Source organism: Bacillus rossius, chromosome 5, assembly GCF_032445375.1.
Source record: "Bacillus rossius redtenbacheri isolate Brsri chromosome 5, Brsri_v3, whole genome shotgun sequence".
Lineage (NCBI taxonomy): Eukaryota > Metazoa > Arthropoda > Insecta > Phasmatodea > Bacillidae > Bacillus > Bacillus rossius.
The window spans coordinates 16,900,832-16,923,555 of NC_086333.1; the positions used below are offsets into that span (position 1 = coordinate 16,900,832).

The 22,724-nt window shown below is 40.6% G+C and overlaps 2 protein-coding genes across 2 annotated transcripts in view; both read right to left on the minus strand.

The window, feature by feature from the left end:
• Window positions 1-7,686, minus strand: part of LOC134531616 (tenascin-R-like) — a 148,749-nt gene extending 141,063 nt beyond the window's left edge. Inside the window, exon 1 of the mRNA XM_063367370.1 lies at window positions 7,480-7,686. Within this exon, the coding sequence (XP_063223440.1) occupies window positions 7,480-7,683 (204 nt within the window). The 5' untranslated portion in view covers window positions 7,684-7,686. The remainder of the gene's footprint in view (window positions 1-7,479) is intronic.
• Window positions 7,687-8,625: 939 nt separating this feature from the next.
• LOC134532218 (uncharacterized) overlaps window positions 8,626-22,724 on the minus strand; it is a 141,042-nt gene continuing 126,943 nt past the window's right edge. The window contains exon 9 of the mRNA XM_063368638.1: window positions 8,626-8,753. Coding sequence (XP_063224708.1) covers window positions 8,626-8,753 — 128 coding nt within the window. The remainder of the gene's footprint in view (window positions 8,754-22,724) is intronic.

Below are 22,724 nucleotides of genomic sequence, written 5' to 3' on the forward strand. Positions count from 1 at the left end.
AAGAAATTACATTACGTCTGCACTTGAAGCGATGGGCATAAAGTTCGTAACACCGAACAGTTATAAAAGAAATCGTAATGTCGTGAATAAGAACAGTTCTCTACCAGACATCGGTGCATTAACACCCGACAACATAAAGTATCTTCTCAGTATTGGACAAGTGCCGAATAAATATGGAAGACGAAATCCTCAACGTGGAAGATCCGGTCATTTTTGATGACAGCATTACGAAAATGGAATTGCACGAGTACCAGCCTTTCCTGCTCGGACCGTACGCACTACCATCGGAAGTACGCATTGCTGTACAGCACCAAGATATTTGTACTTTACCTTCGCAGTCATTTCTACGTATAAGAGGCACGCTGACAAAAGCGGATGGTACGCACCCGACAACGACATCAATATCCTGCAATGGTATTCTTCACCTAATTGAGCACATTACATATGTACTCAATGGCGTCGAGGTAGACCAGACGAGAGATGTAGGCATAACATCTGCTATGAAAAATTACCTTTCGCTCACGCCAAATGAACTGTCTGCTGCAAAGATGGCCGGTTGGGCTCTCGAGGATGAATATAAGCTTCCGGTTTATGCCGAAGGGAAGTTCGAAGTTTGTGTTCCTCTGTCCATTCTTCTCGGATTCGCTGAGGACTACAAGCATATAATCATTAATTCGAAACAAGAGCTCGTACTGCTTCTAGCCAACACGCACATTAATGCAATTGTTGCCGCTGCAGAAAACCCTCAAGATTTCTCGCTAACACTACAGTCTATCGAGTGGATGCTGCCCCACATCCAAGTGAGCACCGTTGAACGAGTCAAGATGTTGAAGAACATAGAAAATGGCAAGAACTTCGATGTGCCATTCCGATCCTGGAGCCTGGAAACTTATCCTGGCATGCCTCATAGTCAGCGTATCAATTGGATAGTAAAGTCCAGCTTCGCTACGGAAAAACCAAGATACATCATCGTTGGGCTTCAGACCGGAAGACAGCTCAATGCAGGAGTAAGTCGCTCCGTATTCGATAACTGTCAAATACGCAATGTAAAAATATTTTTAAACAGCGAAAGTTGTCCGTACGTTGACATGAACATGGACTTTGAAAGTGGAAGATTTCTTCTCGCATATCAAATGTATGCCAAGTTTCAGCAAGCTTACTACGGGCGGATACAGTCACCGATACTGAGTCCCGACAGTTTCAAGAACAAGGCTCCGTTAATGGTGTTTGACGTTTCCAAACAGGATGATCGTATAAATTCAAACATCATCGACTGTAGGATCGAGATAACGACTAGCGGAAATATTCCGCCAAACACCTATGCTTTTTGTCTGATACTTCACGATCGGCTTGCATCGTACAATTGTCGAGACAAACTTGTGAAAATTCTGACATAAATACTGTTTCGTTTTCTATGATAATTTAGTTACGACCGAGCATTGCTAGCCACAAGATGTACTGCAACCTGCAAGGTTTCCAGAGCCAAAATGGGTTCGTGCTCAAGGAAATTAGCGTCACCTCCGGAGACAAGACTCGAACACGCACTTTCCGACCTCCGTATCCGTGGAAACGGTCGAATGAATGGCTATGTAAATACTACCATGGCCTGGAGTGGGACGAAGGAAAGATTCCGTACCACCAAGTGAAAAACACTATTGAAGATTTACTACTGCAAAACGAAATAATCTACGTCGCCGGACCTGAACAGAAGAAATGGCTACGAGAACTGTGTGACGTCGGAGCAGCTGAAATCGTAGATATACAGACCGACTACGGCTGTCTTTCCCTGCGCAAACTCTGTGCAATGTACGACGTGCAGCCACGTGACAAGTTTGAACGTGTCTGTGCCTGTACAAACTCGCAGTTAATGCAGAAATAACACACACAATGTTAGTAGGAGCCTGCATATATATAAATGGCGCACCTACGTACGTGCCTTCAGTTGTCGTTCGACCTGCAAGAAGATGTTTACGTTTCATCCTGCTAACGTGTACGTGAGCGCAAGACCTAGCTTCAGCAGTGTCGAGTACAGCTACTGGGATTCCGGGTATCTACGTACATATACAGAAACCTGTGATGGAGGCGCCCAGCATTGGAGGTTTGCGCACTTTCCTGTGTCCTACGAACCGACCCAGCAGCTGGTAGATTGTTGCAAACCTGGAAACTGTGCCGTCTATCACATGAGACCACACACAATCCTTCCTGCCAGCATCGCTGAGGTAGTCGCCTCGTCTGCACGTGCAACACCAAACATGGACGTGTTGCAAACTGTTGCGGCCTGTGATGCTTCTACGCAGACGTCCAAACGGTGTGCGTCTCGTCGTCGCAGTTCAGGCAGTGAATCTGTCCCAACTAGCACTGAGCCAAAGCCCAGGTGTAGACGTGGTCACAGACGTCATCGACCATGTCTTGTCGGAGTTGTCGACATCGCAGAAGATGACCAGCTGGAAACCTGTGTTCCTGATCCCGTGGCCTGCGAACCAGTTGGAACCGGAGTCGACGAGTCAGTTCGTGCGGCATTAAAGACTTTGCTTGTGAAAATGCTTGATTCCTTAACCTAATATGTTTTTGTGTATGTTTTATAAATAAATGTGTAAAACTTGAACTCGTGTGTTTTTTATTTCTATAATTTTTAGGTACCTAATAAAAGAATAATTTTAAATACAGACATTTTTTTGACTCATGTAGTATACCAGTAGACCGTGGGTATATAAGCGAGGTTCGGACGACTGGACCCGCAGTTCACCTCTGGCCGCGGTGCTGTACGGACGTGCTCTCTCCATTAAGTTTCGTGAGATTTAGTTATGTCGACCAGAATAGAAAGTTTACCGTCAGCAGCGGGGACCTCGATGGCAGCAACGATGATGGCGTCGGAGATCCCGATACCTGCTGCAGAGGAGACAACGATACGTGCTGTTCCACCATCAGCTGAAGTTTCATCATCAGCAATGGATTCTTCAACTAATGAAGAGCATACATCACATCAATGCAAATATTGTGGCGCATCTTTTACTAAACCTACGAATGCGCGCAGACATGAAAGAAGCAGCTGTCAGAATAATGCTCAAAGAATACTGTTTCAGTGCAATAAGTGCAAAAAACTAATTTCACGCCTCGACAGCTTACATCTACATTATAAAAAATGCTATCGAGAAAGTTAAGTGTGAGTATAATTCCACGGTGCATTCTACCACGAAAATGAAGCCAAAGGACGTAACGGACAATCGCCTGCTTCAAACAGTGTTTTCCAACACGAAGAAGAAAGATCCACGAAAGCGTAAGGTAACGTCGGTGACATTGTGCGAATCTCCAAGCAGAAAGGTATCTTCGAGAAAGGTTTCACTGCAAACTGGAGTCCCGAACTTTTCCGTGTGACACATGTTCGTGAATCAGAGCCTAGGACCTACTACCTCGAAGATTTGGACCACAAACCTATCCATGGAGGCTTCTATGCCGAAGAGATTCAGCCTACGTTGTATCCCGATACGTACTTGGTGGAGAAGATTATAAAACGAAGAAATGGACGGTCCTACGTCAAGTGGTGGGGCTTTCCACCTCGCTTTAATTCGTGGGTGGCAGATGCAGATGTCGAGAAATCCACAAAACTTTAGTAATTTGTCTGTGTATTTTTTTGTACTTGTAGTAGTGTAGTATGTAATAATTTTTTTTTAAAAGAACTTGTGGTGTTTTTATTTTCTCAAACCTAACACTTTTTTAGTATTTTTTAAATTAAAGTTGTTTTGTATCGGCCAGGGATCGAACAAGGACCTAAGTCGATCTAATCAATCAGTATATGGATTACAAATTTATTTAATGATTTCTGAACTATTTCCCGGATCTCTAGCATTAAAATTACACATTTCCAATATGGTGGTCTTGATGTCTGATAGGATGGTGGTCGTAGAGGATTTAGAGTCTCTTTACGAATGTTGAACATGGTTTATTTAAATTATTTTTTTTACATAAGATTAAACATTATTGCAACGATCGGGTATCGAACCGAGGACGGGAATCGATCGAATCAATATGTAAATTAATGAGTGATTTATTTAATGAATTTTGAAAGTTTTCCCGAATTTCTAGCTAAATAATTACGGATTTTCAAGATGGCGGCCAAATGACAAGATGGCGGGTGTCACAGTAATAAATTATAACTGCACTCTAGCGGATACGAATTAAACTAACATGTCATCGGCGCACTCTAGCCGACGATACAATGATGATGGCTTCCAGCATCGAAGACAAGATGGCGGCCATGACGTCATACTAGATGATGATAAAAAGTGGTGGGAGTCAGTCTGCCAGCACCCACCACGAGGGAAGGATCGGTCGTCATTTTTATTTTTTTTGTATTCGTCGGGTTCGAACCGAGGACTCCGAGCTCCGTGTCGAAAAAGTATGCTTTTTAAATATTTTTATTAAATTTTTATTATTTGAATTTTTTTAATAAATTTTAATTTTTTTTATTAAAATCGGATAATAAAAAAGTTAAAGATGGCGACCGTAACGAAAATTGCAACGGTGACGACATAATCCAAGATGGCGGTCATGGTATCCTTATTCCTAGAAATGGCTTAACTGAGGCTTGAGTTAAGGATGCTTAAGCCAGTTTTAGGAATTTTCAGCCGCTGGGATTTTTAAGGACTTAAAACGGGAATTTTTCCCTCGAAACGGGAAATTTTTCCCTCGAAATGAGAAATTTTTAATTTGTGGAATTTTTTGAGATTTTTTGGCGGAACTTTTTTCCACAGAAATGGAAATTTTGGCGATTTTTGAGGAATTTTGGGCAAATTTTGCCCAATTTTGGCGGATTTTGGCGATTTTTGAGGATCAAATTCAAGGTCAAGGTCAAAGGTCAAGGTCACAACCATCCAAGATGGCCGCCGTGACGCCACAATTCCAAGATGGCGGAGCCGGCTCTCGGCTCCACAGCCTGAAGCCTGATCTCGGACATACATTCACATACTACTTACATGCCATCTCAATGTTTTTAGTTCTTATATATAATATGGATTTAAATACAACAAAAGCTTGCTAAAAGTTTGCTATTAAAGGAGAAAAGTTAAAATCACAAACCACGCTCTACATTAAATACAATCAGAAATTTATATTTTAAAAATATAATTAGTGTTAACTTAACTTATTTGAATATATTTAATTAAATATTGAAATTTAAATGTTTCAATATATAATACTTTTAGTAATTAAAGGTTTAATATCGCAAGAAATAAACAAATTGAAAATAATAAAGTAACCTGTTGGTATCAAACCCATGCCCACTATGTCAGTACAATACATTTGTACACTTCAGCACGCCGATGACAAAAGAGTTCATTAAAATAATATCCCACAAACTCTACTTTAAAATTATTAAAAAGTCTTTTCTCGTTTCTAAGACTGCAGTCGAGCGAGATATGCTAGGACGTTGAAAGAGATACCTACCTGCTTCTACTTTGAGCCCCGACTATGACTCACCCCGTGTCAGATATTTTCAGTAAAATTTTATTTAGTTGGAAGATGAGTAAAACATGCTGGTCTAATAAAACCATCGTGTTTATAAACATAAACATCTTTATTGTCTGTTGGTATTTAAATATATGTAATATATGTGTATTTGTATATGTATTTGTATGTATATATATATATTTCATAACCGGGCAGCGTGAGAGTCCTGCCCAACTTTTATGTTATGTCAACATTTCATAAAATCGGTACAGCGAAATGGAAAAGAATAATAAAGAATAACATAACAAATTATATGCCGTGTGAAAGAACAACTCTCAAAGTATTTTTTGAATGTAGCGCCAAAAAGCTATTTTAAAAAACAACCGACAGGGGCGCTAGTGCATGTAGTTGCTGAAAATGGCTGAGAACCAGGCAGAGAAAGCCTTTTGTGTGCTTGAATACGCCCGTAGCGAATCGGTAGTGAGTGTCCAAAGAGCTTTCCGTGGCAAGTTTAACAAAACACCACCAGTTTACAATAGCATAATGAAGTGGTTCAAGAAATTCGAGGAAGACGACTGTTTGTGCGACGCAAAACGGTCGGGACGGCCAGGCATGTCACAACAGACAGTGGATTGTGTACGGGACATGATGGTGCAGAGTCCCAAAAAGACAACTTATCGGGCTAGTGCAGAATTGAACATCCCTCAGCCAACAGTGTGTAAAATTCTTCGTAAGCGATTAAGAGTGAAGCCGTACAAACTGCAGCTTCTACAAGCCATCAGCCACGATGACAAATTGCTTCGACTGCAGTTCTGCATTGCCATGCAGAACCGTCTTGAAGACGATGACTTTGCAAGCAAATTAATCTTCAGTGACGAAGCCACTTTTCATCTCTCAGGAAGAGTCAACCGACACAACACACGCATATGGGGGTAGCAGTCACTAACCCGAAAGTCATTTGGCCGAAATTTAGGCCTAGTGCCTTTCGGCCTAGTGCCTTGCGGCCTAGTGCCTTTCGGCCAAGTGCCTTTCGGCCAAGTGCCTGTAGGCCTAGTGCCTGTAGGCCTAGTGCCTGTAGGCCTAGTGCCGGTCGGCCTAGTGCCGGTCGGCCTAGTGCCGGTCGGCCTAGTGCCGGTCGGCCTAGTGCCGGTCGGCCTAGTGCCGGTCGGCCTAGTGCCGGTCGGCCTAGTGCCGGTCGGCCTAGTGCCGGTCGGCCTAGTGATTTTCGGTCTACTGCCGCGGCCTCTTATGGTGTAGGGGGAACCGGTGAGGATGAGGAGGGGGGTATTACACCTATCCCACCAAATATTCAAAAGAGAAATATATTATAAATAAGTATTAATGGGCTTAGCTCCACTGGGGGATGGGAGAAGTCGTAGGGGGAGTGGGACCACCCAGGTAGAAGGGAAGAGAATAATAGAACAAATGATTTATGACTGACAGTTTTTGGGTAAGTGGTACGAGGGGGGGTGGTGGTGAAGGGTGACGGTGTTGAATATTACCTTTTATGAATAACCTTTGTGAGTTTCTGTCCTTCCACTACTTGCACAATGTGCAAGCACTAAATATTTTATTGAAATATTTACATAAAAGAAAGAAGTAACAAATTGTTTAAGTAGAATGTTTGGCTACTGATTACATTTCAATTACAGTGTGCTAACATATTATTTACAGTACCAAACTTTTTTATCACATATTTTAAAAACTAATTTTAAAATAATTTTAATGTGTTTTAAAATATTGAAAAATTTTTATTATTCAAATAAATTAACAAATATTATTTTGTGTTGATATTTCATTTGTAATAACATGGTTGTGTAATTGTTTAGATTGTTTTAATTTGAAAACTTATTTAGTAAAATCATTTTATACCAATAGTCGAACTAAAAAAGACGCAGATTTGAAACCTGTTGTCCATCATAAAAATATATCACGTGTTTACCTGAAGGCAATGGGCTAAATTATAATGCTCACTTGCTGTGGCCATGACAGATTCCTGGCGTGTTAGTGAGAGCCGTAACCTTGGTAACGCACCTGCACATCTCGCCAGCGGCCCAGGTGCAGGTCGCGTCCACCCACGAACTGCGCCACGATGTCCAGGACAGTGCCTCGAGCGCGCGTCGTCCTCGCCAGCAGTGCCAGGCAGAGCCTGTCCGCCCAGGGCGAGGTCTCTGGGCTAGTCAGCGAGCCGCTCGCGCCGTACAAGGCCAGCTGGTCGCGGCTCTCTGCAAACACCATCCCCGACATTCCGAGGGTCTGTTGTGTGCTCACATCACCAGAGACAACAAGCGCGCGTCGTCCATGCCAGCAGCGCCAGGCAGAGCCTGTCCGCCCAGGGCGAGGTCTGCGGGCTAGTCAGCGAGCCGCTCGCGCCGTACAAGGCCAGCTGGTCGCGGCTCTCTGCAACCACCATCCCCGACCTTCCGAGGGTCTGCTGTGTGCTCACGTCACTCCTAACCCACCACAGACAACACGCGCGCATTGTCTTCGCCAGCAGCGCCAGGTAGAGCCTGTCCGCCCAGGGCGAGGTCTCCGGGCTAGTCAGTGAGCCGCTCGCGCCGTACAAGGCCAGCTGGTCGCGGCTCTCTGCAAACACCATCCCCGACCTTCCGAGGGTCTGCTGTGTGCTCACGTCACTCCTAACCCACCACAGACAACACGCGCGCATTGTCCTCGCCAGCAGTGCCAGGCAGAGCCTGTCCGCCCAGGGCGAGGTCTCCGGGCTAGTCAGCGAGCCGCTCGCGCCGTACAAGGCCAGCTGGTCGCGGCTCTCTGCAAACACCATCCCCGACATTCCGAGGGTCTGTTGTGTGCTCACGTCACCACAGACAACAAGCGCGCGTCGTCCTCGCCAGCAGCGCCAGGCAGAGCCTGTCCGCCCAGGGCGAGGTCTCCGGGCTAGTCAGCGAGCCGCTCGCGCCGTACAAGGCCAGCTGGTCGCAGCTCTCTGCAACCACCATCCCCGACCTTCCGAGGGTCTGCTGTGTGCTCACGTCACTCCTAACCCACCACAGACAACACGCGCGCATTGTCCTCGCCAGCAGTGCCAGGCAGAGCCTGTCCGCCCAGGGCGAGGTCTCCGGGCTAGTCAGCGAGCAGCTCGCGCCGTACAAGGCCAGCTGGTCGCGGCTCTCTGCAACCACCATCCCCGACATTCCGAGGGTCTGTTGTGTGCTCACGTCACCACAGACAACAAGCGCGCATCGTCCTCGCCAGCAGCGCCAGGCAGAGCCTGTCCGCCCAGGGCGAGGTCTCCGGGCTAGTCAGCGAGCCGCTCGCGCCGTACAAGGCCAGCTGGTCGCGGCTCTCTGCAACCACCATCCCCGACCTTCCGAGGGTCTGCTTTGTGCTCACGTCACCACAGACAACACGCGCGTGTCGTCCTCGCCAGCAGCCCCAGACAGAGCTCATTAGCACATGGTCAGCTAGCTGCTCATGCCAAACAGGGCCAGCTTGTTATTGCTCTGCATCCAACAGCCTTGCCTTGCTGAGATGCTGTTGTGTCAAACTTTTTTTATGAAAGGTATTCGGGTTTTGTTCTCAGTGGAGCCAAATAACATGTTTCTTTAATGTTGTTCATAGTAGTATAGGAATGTATGTCCTTTAACAGGGTTCAGGGTGTGGTGTCTGTGGTGTCGACCGCCATATTGGATTGTGACGTCACGGCGGCCATCTTGGATGGTTGTGACATAGACCTTTGACCTTGACCTTGAAATTGGACCCTCAAAAATTGCAAAAATGTGCCAAAATTGGACAAAAATTGCTCAAAATTCCATAAAAATCCCCAAAAATTTTCATGTTTGTAAAAAAGAATTCCGCCAAAAAATCTCAAAAAATTCCACAATTCAAAAATTTCTCTTTTCGAGGGAAAAATTTCCGTTTCAAGGAAAAATTTCCAGTTTTTAGTCCATAAAAATACCAGAGGCTAGAAATGTCCATACATAGGCTTAAGCATCCATGTCTACAGCCTCCGATAAGCCTCTGACGTCATCATGGATAATGTCGTCACCGTTTCAATTTCCGTTACGGCCGCCATCTTTAACTTTTTATTTACCATCAGTTTTTAATAAAAAAAATTAAAATTTATAAAAAATTTAATAATAAAATATTAATAAAAATATTTTAAAAAAAAAACATACATTTACAACACGGAGCTCGGAGTGCTCGGTTCGAACCCGACGAGTGCAAAAAAATAAAAATGGCGACCGATCCTTCCCCCGTGATGGGTGCAGACAGAATGGCCCCCACCACTTTGTTAATAGCATATATATCGTCTGGTAACATGACGTCACGTCCGCCATCTTGTCTTCGTTGCTGGAAGCCATCATCATTAAATCGTCGACTAGAGAGCGCTGACACCATGTTAGTTTAATTCTTATCCGCCAAAGTGCAGTAATAATTTATTATTATTACTGTGACACCCGCCATCTTGTCATTTGGACGCCATCTTAAAATCCGTAATTTTAATGCTAGAGATGCGGGAAAAAGTTCAAAATTTATTAAATAAATTTACAATGAATATACTAATTAATTAGATCGTCTAAGGTCCTTGGTACGATCCTGGATGATGCAATAAAATAAATATAACAACAATTTAACATAATAGTGACAGGTTCGAGAAATAAAACAGCTCAAGTTCTTTCACAAACATTATATTTATTAGGCTACATAATTCCTATTCTACTACAGGATCACCTGCGAAAGCCAGCAATCTTATAATCATTTAGTTCCGCATCGGGGTGAAATAACTTATTCTTTGCTCCAATCGGTTTATACTAGACAGAGACCAACCAGAACATTTACTGACAGTCCTCCTCTTCTTGACAGAGTTTCCGGAAACCGTGTTTAACAGTTTGCTTCACATTGTTAGAACTGTAAATTACTGCAATCGATATTTTGAATGCACACTTCTTCACTATGACATCGAACAGATACGGCTTTCCATATAATATATACAGTCCAACCACAAGTTATATTTTAATGGACCGTTTGTTACTACATCATCAGTAAGCTGATTGATTATGTCCTGTCTGATGTCATCAAGAAAAGTACAGATATCCTTCGACTCACCTAACGTATTCAGATAATAGTAGTCTTTCAACGTTCCATGAAATGAAGACTGCGCCAAATAGAAGCCACTATCGTTTACTTGTAATGCACCGAACACAGTCTTAGGTTTATTTTCATGTTCAGACGTCATAACAATCGGTTGATGCACATCTGTTTTTTTGCTTGTACGCTCACGAGTCACCAATCTAAACCGAGAAGTCGAACTTTCTACAGGTAGTTCAACAGTAGGCACACGGACTTCATCTTTACAGTTTTTCGCACGTCGACGCAAATTATCAATTCAAGTAAACTATTAATGACACTCATCACAGTGAAACTTCATGCGAGAAGGATTCTTCGTACATCTACTCCTCTCATGTCTCCGTACATCATGTGCAAATGCAAAGGACATATCGCAGTAGCCACAAGGATGCCTAGTTGAAGACAAACCCGTACCAGATGTCGTTGTAACTGTAGGTGTACCGTTTCCAGGCATACTCTTATGCATATCAATGCATCGTTGTTGTATAGAAACCTTTACTTTTTTTCGCACTGCAGCGCCTTTGCATGTCTCCGAGTGATGCTTCAAATAAGCAATTCTTGTAAATTGCTTGCGACACTTAATACAACCAAACATTTTACGATAAAGGTTCTTAGCACATTCCCTCTTCTCGTGTCAACGAGCATTGCTGATGTTTGAGAAAATCTTGTCACAGTAACGACGTCAATGTTCGTTAGTTGTTGACGATTCACCATCCATTGAAGTAACCATCGAGGGCGAAACAGCGTTCGTCGAGGTTTCATGTATAGCCAGCATTACCGGCATTAAAAACTCTTCTGATGGTAGTATCACGTCTGTTGAAATCTCCTCCAATGTTGACATCGACATTGCCAACGGGATCTGCTCCATCATCGTCGGCGCTGACGTCATGGTTCCCGCAGTCGATGGTACAACCTCCATCGAGTTCGTCGTTAAAGTTAGTAAAGATGTTATCGAGTTCGCAAGAACAGGTAATTGACACGACTTATACACCAGATTAAACAAACTAGGTGATCCTTACACCGTCGAAGTCAGTAACAAACTGAGCGTCCTTCTGTCAAGGACTCGCTTATATACATGCACCGGATGAAATAATACACTAGTCAAATCAAGAACAATTTACTAAAATACTTGAGTCAAACCAACATTAAAAATAGAAGCACCATCAAAAGAGGGAGCACATTTTGTAAGCACCACCAACAAAAAGGAAGCACATTTCGGAAGCACCATAAACAAAAAAGGAAGCACATTTGGAAGCACCATCATCAAAAAGGCAGCACATTTGGAAGCACCGTCAACGAAAAGGCAGCACATTTGGAAGCACCATCAACAAAAAGGAAGTACATTTTGGAAGCCCGCTTGTGCTAGAACTCTTATGTTGCTTAAGCAAAGAGTTCACAAGCCCGCTTGTGCTAGAACTCTCATGTTGCTTAAGCAAAGAGTTCACAAGCCCGCTTGTGCTAGAACTCTCATGTTGCTCAAGCAAAAAGTTCACAAGCCCGCTTGTGCTAGAACTCTCATGTTGCTCAAGCAAAGAGTTCACAAGCCCGCTTGTGCTAGAACTCTCATGTTGCTTAAGCAAAGAGTTCACAAGCCCGCTTGTGCTAGAACTCTCATGTTGCTTAAGCAAAGAGTTTTCAAGCCCGCTTGTGAACTCTTTGCTTAAGCAGGATTAAATTTTGACTTTTTAAAAAAAAAAAGGTAATTTATGATGTTTATAAACGACATCATCCCTGATGGTTTTCTCTGAGTGCTTTTTTTTTATTAGGTGGAATTTAAAAAAAAATCATTATTCAGTCAAATAATAATATATACCCTAAGAAATCTGAGAAACACTAACTGGGAGAACAAACTACCTTCTCCTTGGAGTCTAGCGATGTCATCCCTCTATTGCGATCGTTAGTGAGAATCCTGCATCCCGCATGAAAGAAAGAAATATTATTTACCTGCAAGCAATACGTGGTGTCATCTGTTGTTGAAAAGCAGAACTACTTACAACAAGTACCTTTGAATGAGATAACTTAACTCTCGCTTAAGAAATATTTAAAAAAAAATAATTTAAGTAATGGTTCCAATTGGAAAACTGTCTGTTTGTATCTAACATTAGTCACAGTAGCTAATATGAATCCTGATTCGGTGTCTGTCGCTGTATCGAAAGGACACAGGTGTAAGTTTTCCAGCAAAATATTTATCTTACGAAAGAATGGAAGACAACACCAGAAGAATGACTGTGTTAAAAATCCACTACGCAATATGATAAGTTGCGTTCGATGTAACAAGTCGTTTACGCGGAGAGAGAGCTTAAAAACACATGACAGAACTTGCAACGTTAAGCCTGCGTACAAGCCAGAGTACAACGATGGATCTACTAGACTAAGGATTAGTGATCTGCATTACGACAATAATTTTCTTGTCTTGAGAGAGATTATGTTCGTGGCTCTTCCGATCTCGACGAAAAACTTAAATTGAAGGTCGATGATGATTTATGGAAGAATGAAGACAATGGAAGAATCCTTAACATGAAAAGTGAGAATACATTCCAGCCGAATTCAAGTAGAACTTTCTTACTTTGTAAAAATGATGGACTCCTAAAAAGGAAGCATGAAGACGATAATGGCACTTAGACATCATCGATATCTAATTCATATGGTAATCTGGGTGAAGAGGATGTCTTCTACAGTGATTGTTACAGTGACTCTGAGGCTGTTGACAAAAGCATAGACTGTGATGAAGCACCTAAAGCTGACAAGATCGAAGAATGTTACGGTGTCCTGAGACCGAAACGATGGAAACGACGTGTTATAATAAATAAATCTGTTAACGCTTATTATGATCACTGGGACGATTGTGATATTAAAAGTATTTATAGTAAACAAGCATGTGAGATGGAGGTAGAAGAGATTGATTACACATCGTGGAAAGATCCAAACTTATTGGTTGACCGGCTAAGACTTCCACATGGCTCGCTTTGTGCAGGAAACTATTCGTGCATATAAGAAATATCCTTCATACTCGAAGAACTGAGGAAAGCTGGCTACATACAATAATGACTTATTTTACTTCTATTTGTATAATGTTAAGAAATAAATTAAATATTAAAAGTAAAAATTTAATGTTTTTATTTCTTGCATTCTGATTTCTAACTAAGACTTAGTTCTCGTAACTTGTGTTTCCAAATGTGCTGCCTGTTTGATGGTGCTTCCAAAATGTGCTTCCTTTTTGTTGATTGTGCTTCCAAATGTGCTGCCTTTATTGATTGTGCTTCCAAAATGTGCTGTCTTTACGTTGATGGTGCTTCCAAAATGTGCTTCCTTTTTGTTGATGGTGTTTCCAAATGTGCTTCCTTTTTGTTGATGGTGCTTCCAAATGCGCTGCCTTTATTGATTGTGCTTCCAAAATGTGCTGCCTTTACGTTGATGGTGCTTCCAAAATGTGCTTCCATTTTGTTGATGGTGTTTCCAAATGTGCTGCCTTTATTGATTGTGCTGCCTTTTCGTTGATGGTGCTTCCTTTTTTTGATTGCTCGTAGTAAAATATGTAGTGACTGAAAATTTACTAGTTCAAAACCTCTTGGTGTTACTAAAATATTTTTCAAGGTCACTTGGTCCTTTAGTATGTATTAAAATTTCATGATGGTCTAAATGAGTGTTATTATCTAAAGACGAAGAAGGTCCTGCGGTCCTGAAATGACTAGCCTATACGTCTGATATTGTCATGACTCGGTCTCATGGTCCATAGACAATTGTCCTGTATGTGTGGCTTTGTACATGAACGATTTATAGGTTATTCAGATTATCGAATAATTATACTTTCATGTAAGGCATAGCGGTACTGTATTTAATTCGTTGGCCAGGTTTATTGTCTTAAGTTGTTTTTCGTAGAGCGAATGATTAATAAATTCCACGAAAGGTAATGGAAAATAAAATATTAAATATTTTTAATATTTAGTTACACCGGTCACTGGTCAAGCAGTGCGTTCATTACTTCTGGAACTATTAAGCAAAGTATAATATTATTTATATCAATTTTCTCTTTATTATGTATTTCAGAGTATATTGTACTCTATGTAACTTGGATGTCCAGGTCCGATCTCAAGACACAATGCTAGCATGCTTAGGGCTTGGATGGTTGATCACCGTGTTGGAATGTTGGAGGTCGCCAGCAAGGCGGGGGACAACAACGGAAGCAACGGTACATGTGACTGGACTGGAGGGTGGTCCTAGCGGAATAAATTGAGGTCAACACCCTAGACACAGCAGTCAACACATAGTCGTGTGGGTATAGTGCTGCTGCTACAAATTCAAGCAAATGCCGTTCGATCCGTCTGCAAAGTACGCGGAAGTTACGCCCGGATTCCGCCGTGTGCACTACATCACCGAGGATGGTTACTTCCAACTAGAGGTCTGCAACTTCGGTCATCACTGGACCAGTGATTGTGACGAGGAGGCTCCGGACATAATCGAGACATCCTGCAAAAAGGTAGATTGTGTCGTCTATTATCTAAGACCTGACAGTACATTACCGGCTTAGTCTCGTCTCGACCACCATGACGAAAATGTGTAAACCTCCAAGGCTTCTTTAGTCAGTATGGATTTATTATCAAGGAACTTAGCATTGCAGATGAAGAAGGAAATGTAATAATACACTATGTGTGGTAATTATTTTTAGCCCAAGTGATAATTTAATAAAACACGTAAAAATTAAGTTTAAGGTTTTTTTCTAATGTGTCAACAAATCAATGATAGGATGGATTTGTATGTAGAACTAGAAGTATACCACATCTCTTGAAGAACACTGCATGGTATATATTGAAAGACTCTTGGGCTCAAGAAACTATACTATAGGTGGAAAGGATGATGTGGTTCCTAAGATTAAATGAAAGGAACTTTGTTGATTTTTTTTCTGTATACTACGATGATTTAATTGTGTTTGGGATGATGGGATGAAGGATTAAATAATAAAACTGGACACACAGGCTTTTAAAGAAAACGATAATATAACTAACCATGTCTACAAAAAATAGAGAATAATGTGAAGCTCACAAGATCATAGATTGTGGTAAATCTCTGACAACTGAAATGTGGAAACGATATCATAAAATGAGTGATATTGATGCAGCTCATGATAATATTGATGACAGCTACGATGATGATGATGATAACTTTGTGTCTGTGATAGTGACACGGATGCGTGGATTTTAAGACTAATAATAACAAATATGTAAAGAAGATGGAAGCCATAGCACATGAGACCAATTGTTCATCGAGAGACAATCCAAAGGATTGAAGAATAGGTTAAAACTTCTACTTGGTTCGCGAAATGCTGAAAATTTATACGTCCTCAAAGAAACATGAACTAAGAAATGCGGAGTTTATATAATAAAACCTACTTTTTTTGATCTGATGTGTATTAATGGGAATAAATATACAATTTAATATGAGTTTTATTAAATACCTTTCTTACATATGTACTTTCAAGCTCTTGGCGTCTACAGTATACATAAAGTATATAAAATATTTACGTACATGGTTCTTCGTTTACCATGTATATTTCGCATTTTAAAATATGTATTTATTAAAGAAAAATTACTGATTTGTTGTGTGTTAGAAACCATAAGTCCGTCTAAAACTGGTGTGATTTATAATACTGTGAAATTTTGAGGATAGTATGACCAATAGGATGTTAATATGATGATGTGACATTGGCTTGCTATTTCGCTTGAATGAAATTTAAATGTTAACTTTGTGATGAAATCTGCAAGTGCATGCATTGCGTGTCCATTTCATATGTCGAATTTGCTTCCAAATGTGCTGCCTTTTTCGTTGAGTGGGCTTCTATTTTTAAAGTAGTTTTGACTCGAGTATTATTGTTGATGGTTCTTGATTTGACTAGCGTATTATTCCATCCTGTGCATGTATATAAGCGAGTCCTAGACAGCAGGATGCTCAGTTTGTTACTGACGTTATCGGTGAAAGGATCACCTCGTTTGTTTCTTCTGGTGCATAAGTCGCGTAATTACCTGTTCTTGTGAACTCGATGGCATCTTTACCGACTTTAACTTCGAACTTGATGGAGGATGTACCATCGTCTATAGGAACTCTAACGTCAGCGCCGACGATGTTGGAGCAGATCCCGACGGCAATGCCTCAGACAACACTGGAGGAGACTTCAACAGTCGTGGTACCACCAGCAGAAGAGAATTTAATGCCGGTGGTGCTGGCTTCACAGGAAAACACGACGAACTTCGTTTCAGCCTCGATGAAGACTTCAATGGCTGGTGATTCAACAACTAACGGACATCGGTGTTGTTACTGTGACAATATTTTCACAAACAACAGCAATGCTCGACGACACGAAAAGAGAGAATGTGTCAAGAACCTTTATCGTAAAATGATTGTTTGTGAGAAATGCCATAAGCAGTTTGCCAGAAAAGATAATATGAAAACGCACATGAAGACATGCAAAGGTCCTGCTGTTCGGCAGAAAGTAAAGGTTTCTATTCAACAACGATGCATTGATGTTCATAAGAGTATGCCTGGAGATGGCGCAACTGCGGCAACGTCAGTATCTGGATCGGGTCTGAAAGGATTGTCTTCATCAGCAATGTATCCTTGCAGCTACTGCGATATGTCGTTCACTTTTTCTCATGAAGCACGAAGACATGAGAGGAGTAAATGCAAGAAGAATCCATCTCGCATAAAGTTCCGCTGTGATGAGTGTCATGAATGGTTTACACGTATTGATAGTTTGCGACGGCATGTGAAAAAATGCAACGGTAAAGTCCGTGTGTCTACTGAAGAACTACCTGTAGAAATTTCGACTCCTCGCTTTAGATTGGAGACTCGTAAGCGTACAAGCAAGAAAACCAATGTGCAGCAACCGATTGCTATAACGTCTGGACATGAAAATAAACTCAATACTGTGCTCGGTGCATTATAAGTGAATGATAATGGGTTCTACTTGGCGCAGTCTGCATTTCGTGGAACGTTGAAAGACTACTATTATCTAAATACGTTCGGTGAGTTGAAGGACATTTGTACTTTTCTTGATGATATCAGAGAGGACATAATCAATCAGCTTACTGATGATGTAGCAACAAACGGTCCATCAAAATATAACTTGTGGTTGGACTGTATATATGGAAAGCCGTATCCATTCGAAGACGAAGTGAGGAAGTGTGCATTCAAGACATCGGCTGCAGTAATTTACAATTCTGACGATGTGAAGCAAACTGTTAAAAACGGTATCCAGAAACTCTGTCAAGAAGAGGAGGACTATGTCTGTAAAGGTTCTGGTTGGACTCTATCTAGTATAAACCGATTGGAGCTAAGAATTAGTCATTTCACACCGATGCGGAACTAAATGATTGATTATAAATTTGCAAGCTTTCGTAAGTGATCGATCCTGTAGTAGAATAGAAATTATGTAATAAATATTATGTTTGTAAAAGAACTTGCGGTGTTAAATTCCTCGAACCTGCCACTATTATGTTGAATTGTTGTTATATTTAATATTTTTTTTGCATCATCCTAAATCGTACCAAGGACCTTAGTCGATCTAATTAATCAGTATACTGATTGTATTTTATTTAGTTAATTTTGAACTTTTTCACGAGTTATAGCTAAATAATTACGAATTTCCAAGACGGCGGACATGATGGTTTATAGGATTTAAAGTCTCTTTAAGAATGTTGAACATGGTTTATTGAAATTATTATTTTTTTACATAAAATTAAACTATATTGAATCGATCAAGTATCGAACCAGGGACAGCAACTGACCGAATCAATATGTAAATTGATGAGTGGTTTATTTAATGAATTTTTGAATTTTTCCCGAATTTCTAGCTAAATAATTACACAATTCCAAGATGGCGGCGAAATGACAAGATGGCGGGTGACACATCAATAATAAATGATTGCTGCACTCTAGCGGGTGAGAATTCAACTAACATGGCGTCAGCGCACTCTAGCAGACGATAACAAGATGATGGCTTCCAGCAGACGAAGACAAGATGGCGGACATGACATTATACTAGTTGACCTTGCTATTGGTGGTGGTAGGTTAGTCTGTAGGTGACTTCCGTGGAGGAAGGATCGGTCGCCAATTTTTTTTGCCCCCCCCCCCCCCCCCCCCGGGTTCGAACAAAGGACTTCGAGCTCCGTGTCGTAAATGTATGTTTTTTTTAAATATTTTTTATTAAAATTTTATTAATTGAATTTTAATTTTTTTTATTAAAATCGGATAATAAATTTAAAGATGGCGACCGTAACGGAAATTGCAACGGTGACGTCATCATCCATGATGACGTCAGAGGCTTATCTGAGGCTGTAGACATGGATGCTTAAGCCTACATATGGACATTTCTAGCTGCTGGTATTTTTAAGGAATAAAACGTGAAATTTTCCCTCGAAACGGGAATTTTTCCCTCGAAAACGGGATTTTTTTTTCTTAAAACGGGAATTTTTGAGTCATTTTGAGTCATTTTTAAGGAATTTTAGGGAATTTTTGAGTCCAAGATGGTCGCCGATGACGTCATCCAAGATTACCGCCGGATCCTGGATCCTGCGCCTGTCCCAGAAACGGCTATATCCTACTACTGTAACGGGACATTTTTTCGTGCGTACATGGCTGATGAACGTAACGGGACACTTTTTCGTGCGTGTATGGCCGGCGGAAGTGACGTAATCCAACATGGGTGATGAAGCCATCCAGCCTTAAGGTAGCTGGATCGGATCCCCGATCCCCAGCCCTCAGCCCCTGTCCTCATATGAACTATATACATCTACTTCGGATATTAAATAAAAAAAGAAAAAGATGGCGGCCGTAACGGAAATTGAAACGGTGACGACATTATTCATGATGACGTCAGAGGCTTATCGGAGGCTGTAGACATGGATGCTTAAGCCTATGTATAGACATTTCTAGCCTCTGGTATTTTTATGGACTAAAAACAGGAAATTTTTCCTTGAAACGGAAATTTTTCCCTCGAAAAGAGAAATTTTTGAATTGTGGAATTTTTTGAGATTTTTTGGCGGAATTCTTTTCCACAAAAAAGGAAATTTTGGCGTTTTTTGAGGAATTTTGGGCAATTTTTGTCCAATTTTGGCACATTATTGCAATTTTTGAGGGTCAAATTTCAAGGTCAAGGTCAAAGGTTAAGGTCACAACCATCCAAGATGGCCGCCGTGACGTCACAATCCAATATGGCGGTCGACACCACAGACACCACACCCTGAACCCTGTTTCAGGACATACATTCCTATACTACTGTTCCTGTACGATGCTGATACGAACCAAAAGGTTTTCTCAGGGTACTAATGTCTTATTCACTCATTGATTCCATCAGTTTGCTGTTATCATTTTTCACCATTAGTTTTTTATTCACCCAAATGTTGGTAAGATGTTGTGTCCGATTTCATGTATCCATTGCTTCAAATAGTTCAGTGTGTCACCTAATAAGGGTAACTAGGGTGTTTGTCCTGGGTCTCACATTTACATGGTGCACATTTTTCAGAGAATTACTTCGAATGTAAATAAAGTGATATTAATGTTACAGGTGGGAGGTTACGGGTTTAAAATAGTTCGTAGCCTGCAAATAAGAAAATACAAAGACAGAATGAAGAAAAAACATATACCCACTGACATAGAATACATTTAATAAACCGAATTAGTAATTGTTTGAGAATGGAAACCCTTCTTTTGTGACAATTCTTTCTGCTATGATTCTTTTTTTTTTTTTTTTTTTTTTTTGCGAAAACTCAGTGTCGTCCCCTCCTGAATAATATACTCGAACAAAGTGAAGGAAAAATGATCTCGCTAACCCATCATCCCTTCTTAAATATGAGTTTTATATGGAAAAAGACTCACTAGTTAAAAAGTGAATTGGATCTATGACTGTTAAAAGACTCCATGAAATTTTATGTACAACGTTAACAATACTTCATATTAATTACAGCATTAGCTTGTGTTGCAATTGTGTGTTCCACGAGCGGGGAGCCTAGGTAGCAAGCATGCCTTCATTCGAATTATTTAAGTATTCGTGTCTGTATCACTCTTAACTATCGGCAATATGTTAACTGTCACTGTCACACTTTTACTGTCATATGTCACAGGATGAGTGACATATGCTGGGACTGTTTAGATAAGCAGCAAAATATATTTTTATTTTCACTTCTTTGCGACCACACATGCAATATCGGGTGTGATCACAGGATTATACAGAAATTATAGTTTATGCCATGTCACAAGCTATTATTGAAATACAATAAATTTTACTTATATACTTAATAGTATGTAAATGGTGTTGTCCCAATTTCCATGTTGTGGGGTCGGTGGTGGCTATTTCACAGCAGCCATCTGGGATTAACTTTGGCAATGAACTTTGACCTATGACCTTGAACTTTGACCTATGGCCTTGACCTTAGACCTTGACCATTCACATTGAACTTGACTTTTGACCTGAGTCATTTTGGATTCTATCGTTTCGATATCTAGCGCCCCAATCCCTGAACATGGCAATTATTTTTATGGTCGCCATCTTGAATTATAATTAACTATCCAGCATCTTTTATCTGATGTCACAACCACTTTTTTTATATTCTAATGTCATGCCTGCCATCTTGTTTAAGTCTTATGGAGGCCATTATTGGATGATGTCATTGACACCTTTTTTTTTCTGCTGGAAACCACCATTATGGATTTCATATTCTTTGCCATTCTTTGTTTTTCGTGTTTGTTCATAGAGACCACCTGCATCGCTCCATATCATCACACAAGGTCGATGTTCCATGAACTACCAGAGCTGCTATGGTCCATATCGATATATTATAAGCTATTAAATTTTTTTACAAAGTACATCGGAAGCGCTGTTACTCGAAACATCACCACTCTGACCTGTGTTGCAAAACATACACCTTCAACCGCTCATCCATCAAGGATTAATTAAGGTATTTAAATAATTATTTTTAATTTTAAAGAATAAAAAATATCATCATATGTTGGAGACCGACCCACTATATTTATATTTTGAATAGTTACTAGTAGGAGCACTTTTAACACACATTTCTTAATAGAGATTGCTGACACTATTTATTGAACTATCAATTCGGAAAATATTCGAAATCCATACTAAAACTAACTATAATGATGATCAATTTATTTGATAGCCATCATTTGTTCGATTAACAACCAGTAATAACAGTAACTAAAGAAAAGCATAAAATTATCTATCCTATTACATTTCGTGAAGGTTATTAATCGTTCTCCCTACGAAAAAAGACTTTATACAAGATATCTCTGCGATGAAATAAATATGTTGTCGTGTGCCTACCATTTAAATCTAAATTTCTACACTTGGAATACCTTCCAACTAGATCTTTTACAGTGTAAGGTGTATAAGCCAAGCATCTCCGAAGCAAGATATATTTTTCGTCGATACCCGATTGATTGTCTTAATGCACTGTACGCTGTCCCAATATCTTCTTAAATTTATGGTAATGTTTTTGACTTGCTAGTTTTGCTTAAATGGCTGTACAAAGTTTCCTAAGAGCAATAGTCGTTAAATAAATCTTGCAAAATTATTTTATCATTGGCGCGAAGACAGCAATAATTTCAGCAATACAAAATTCAGCCTCGAAGTGCACATATTTTGACAAAGAAATATTAAACCCATACACTAATAAAATACTACATTTGTAGGGTACATGTTCATTTACTCATGTGGTGGTACATAATTCATCACTGGGCAAACAGGTGGAGAAAGGCATAAGCTAAGACTCGTCACATTACACAAATCAAATCGAGGCGATCCTGTTTTGCAGTATTCCTTAACTCTAATAATTTGTATTTTCTCTGTAAGGAAACAGGACTGTACTGCCTTATGCTGGCTGCATAGAACAGTGCGTGAATTAATGTGTCTGGACTCTGAACCTTCTGAAGGGAACACTTGTGTAATACCCCAAGTGTCTTAAAGAATAATTAAATAATAAGGTTAAAAGATTTGGAAGCTTTGATTACTGAGGCCCTCAATTAATAACTATAAAAGTCAACAACAGAGGCGACACTAGGAGTAAACAAAGAAAATTTAGGGACTCCCTACAAATACTTGGGAATAAAAGGATCGTTATTATATATTAAATAAATAAAAACAACTGTTACGTCTATAGACTTCCTTATTTTATTAATCATTG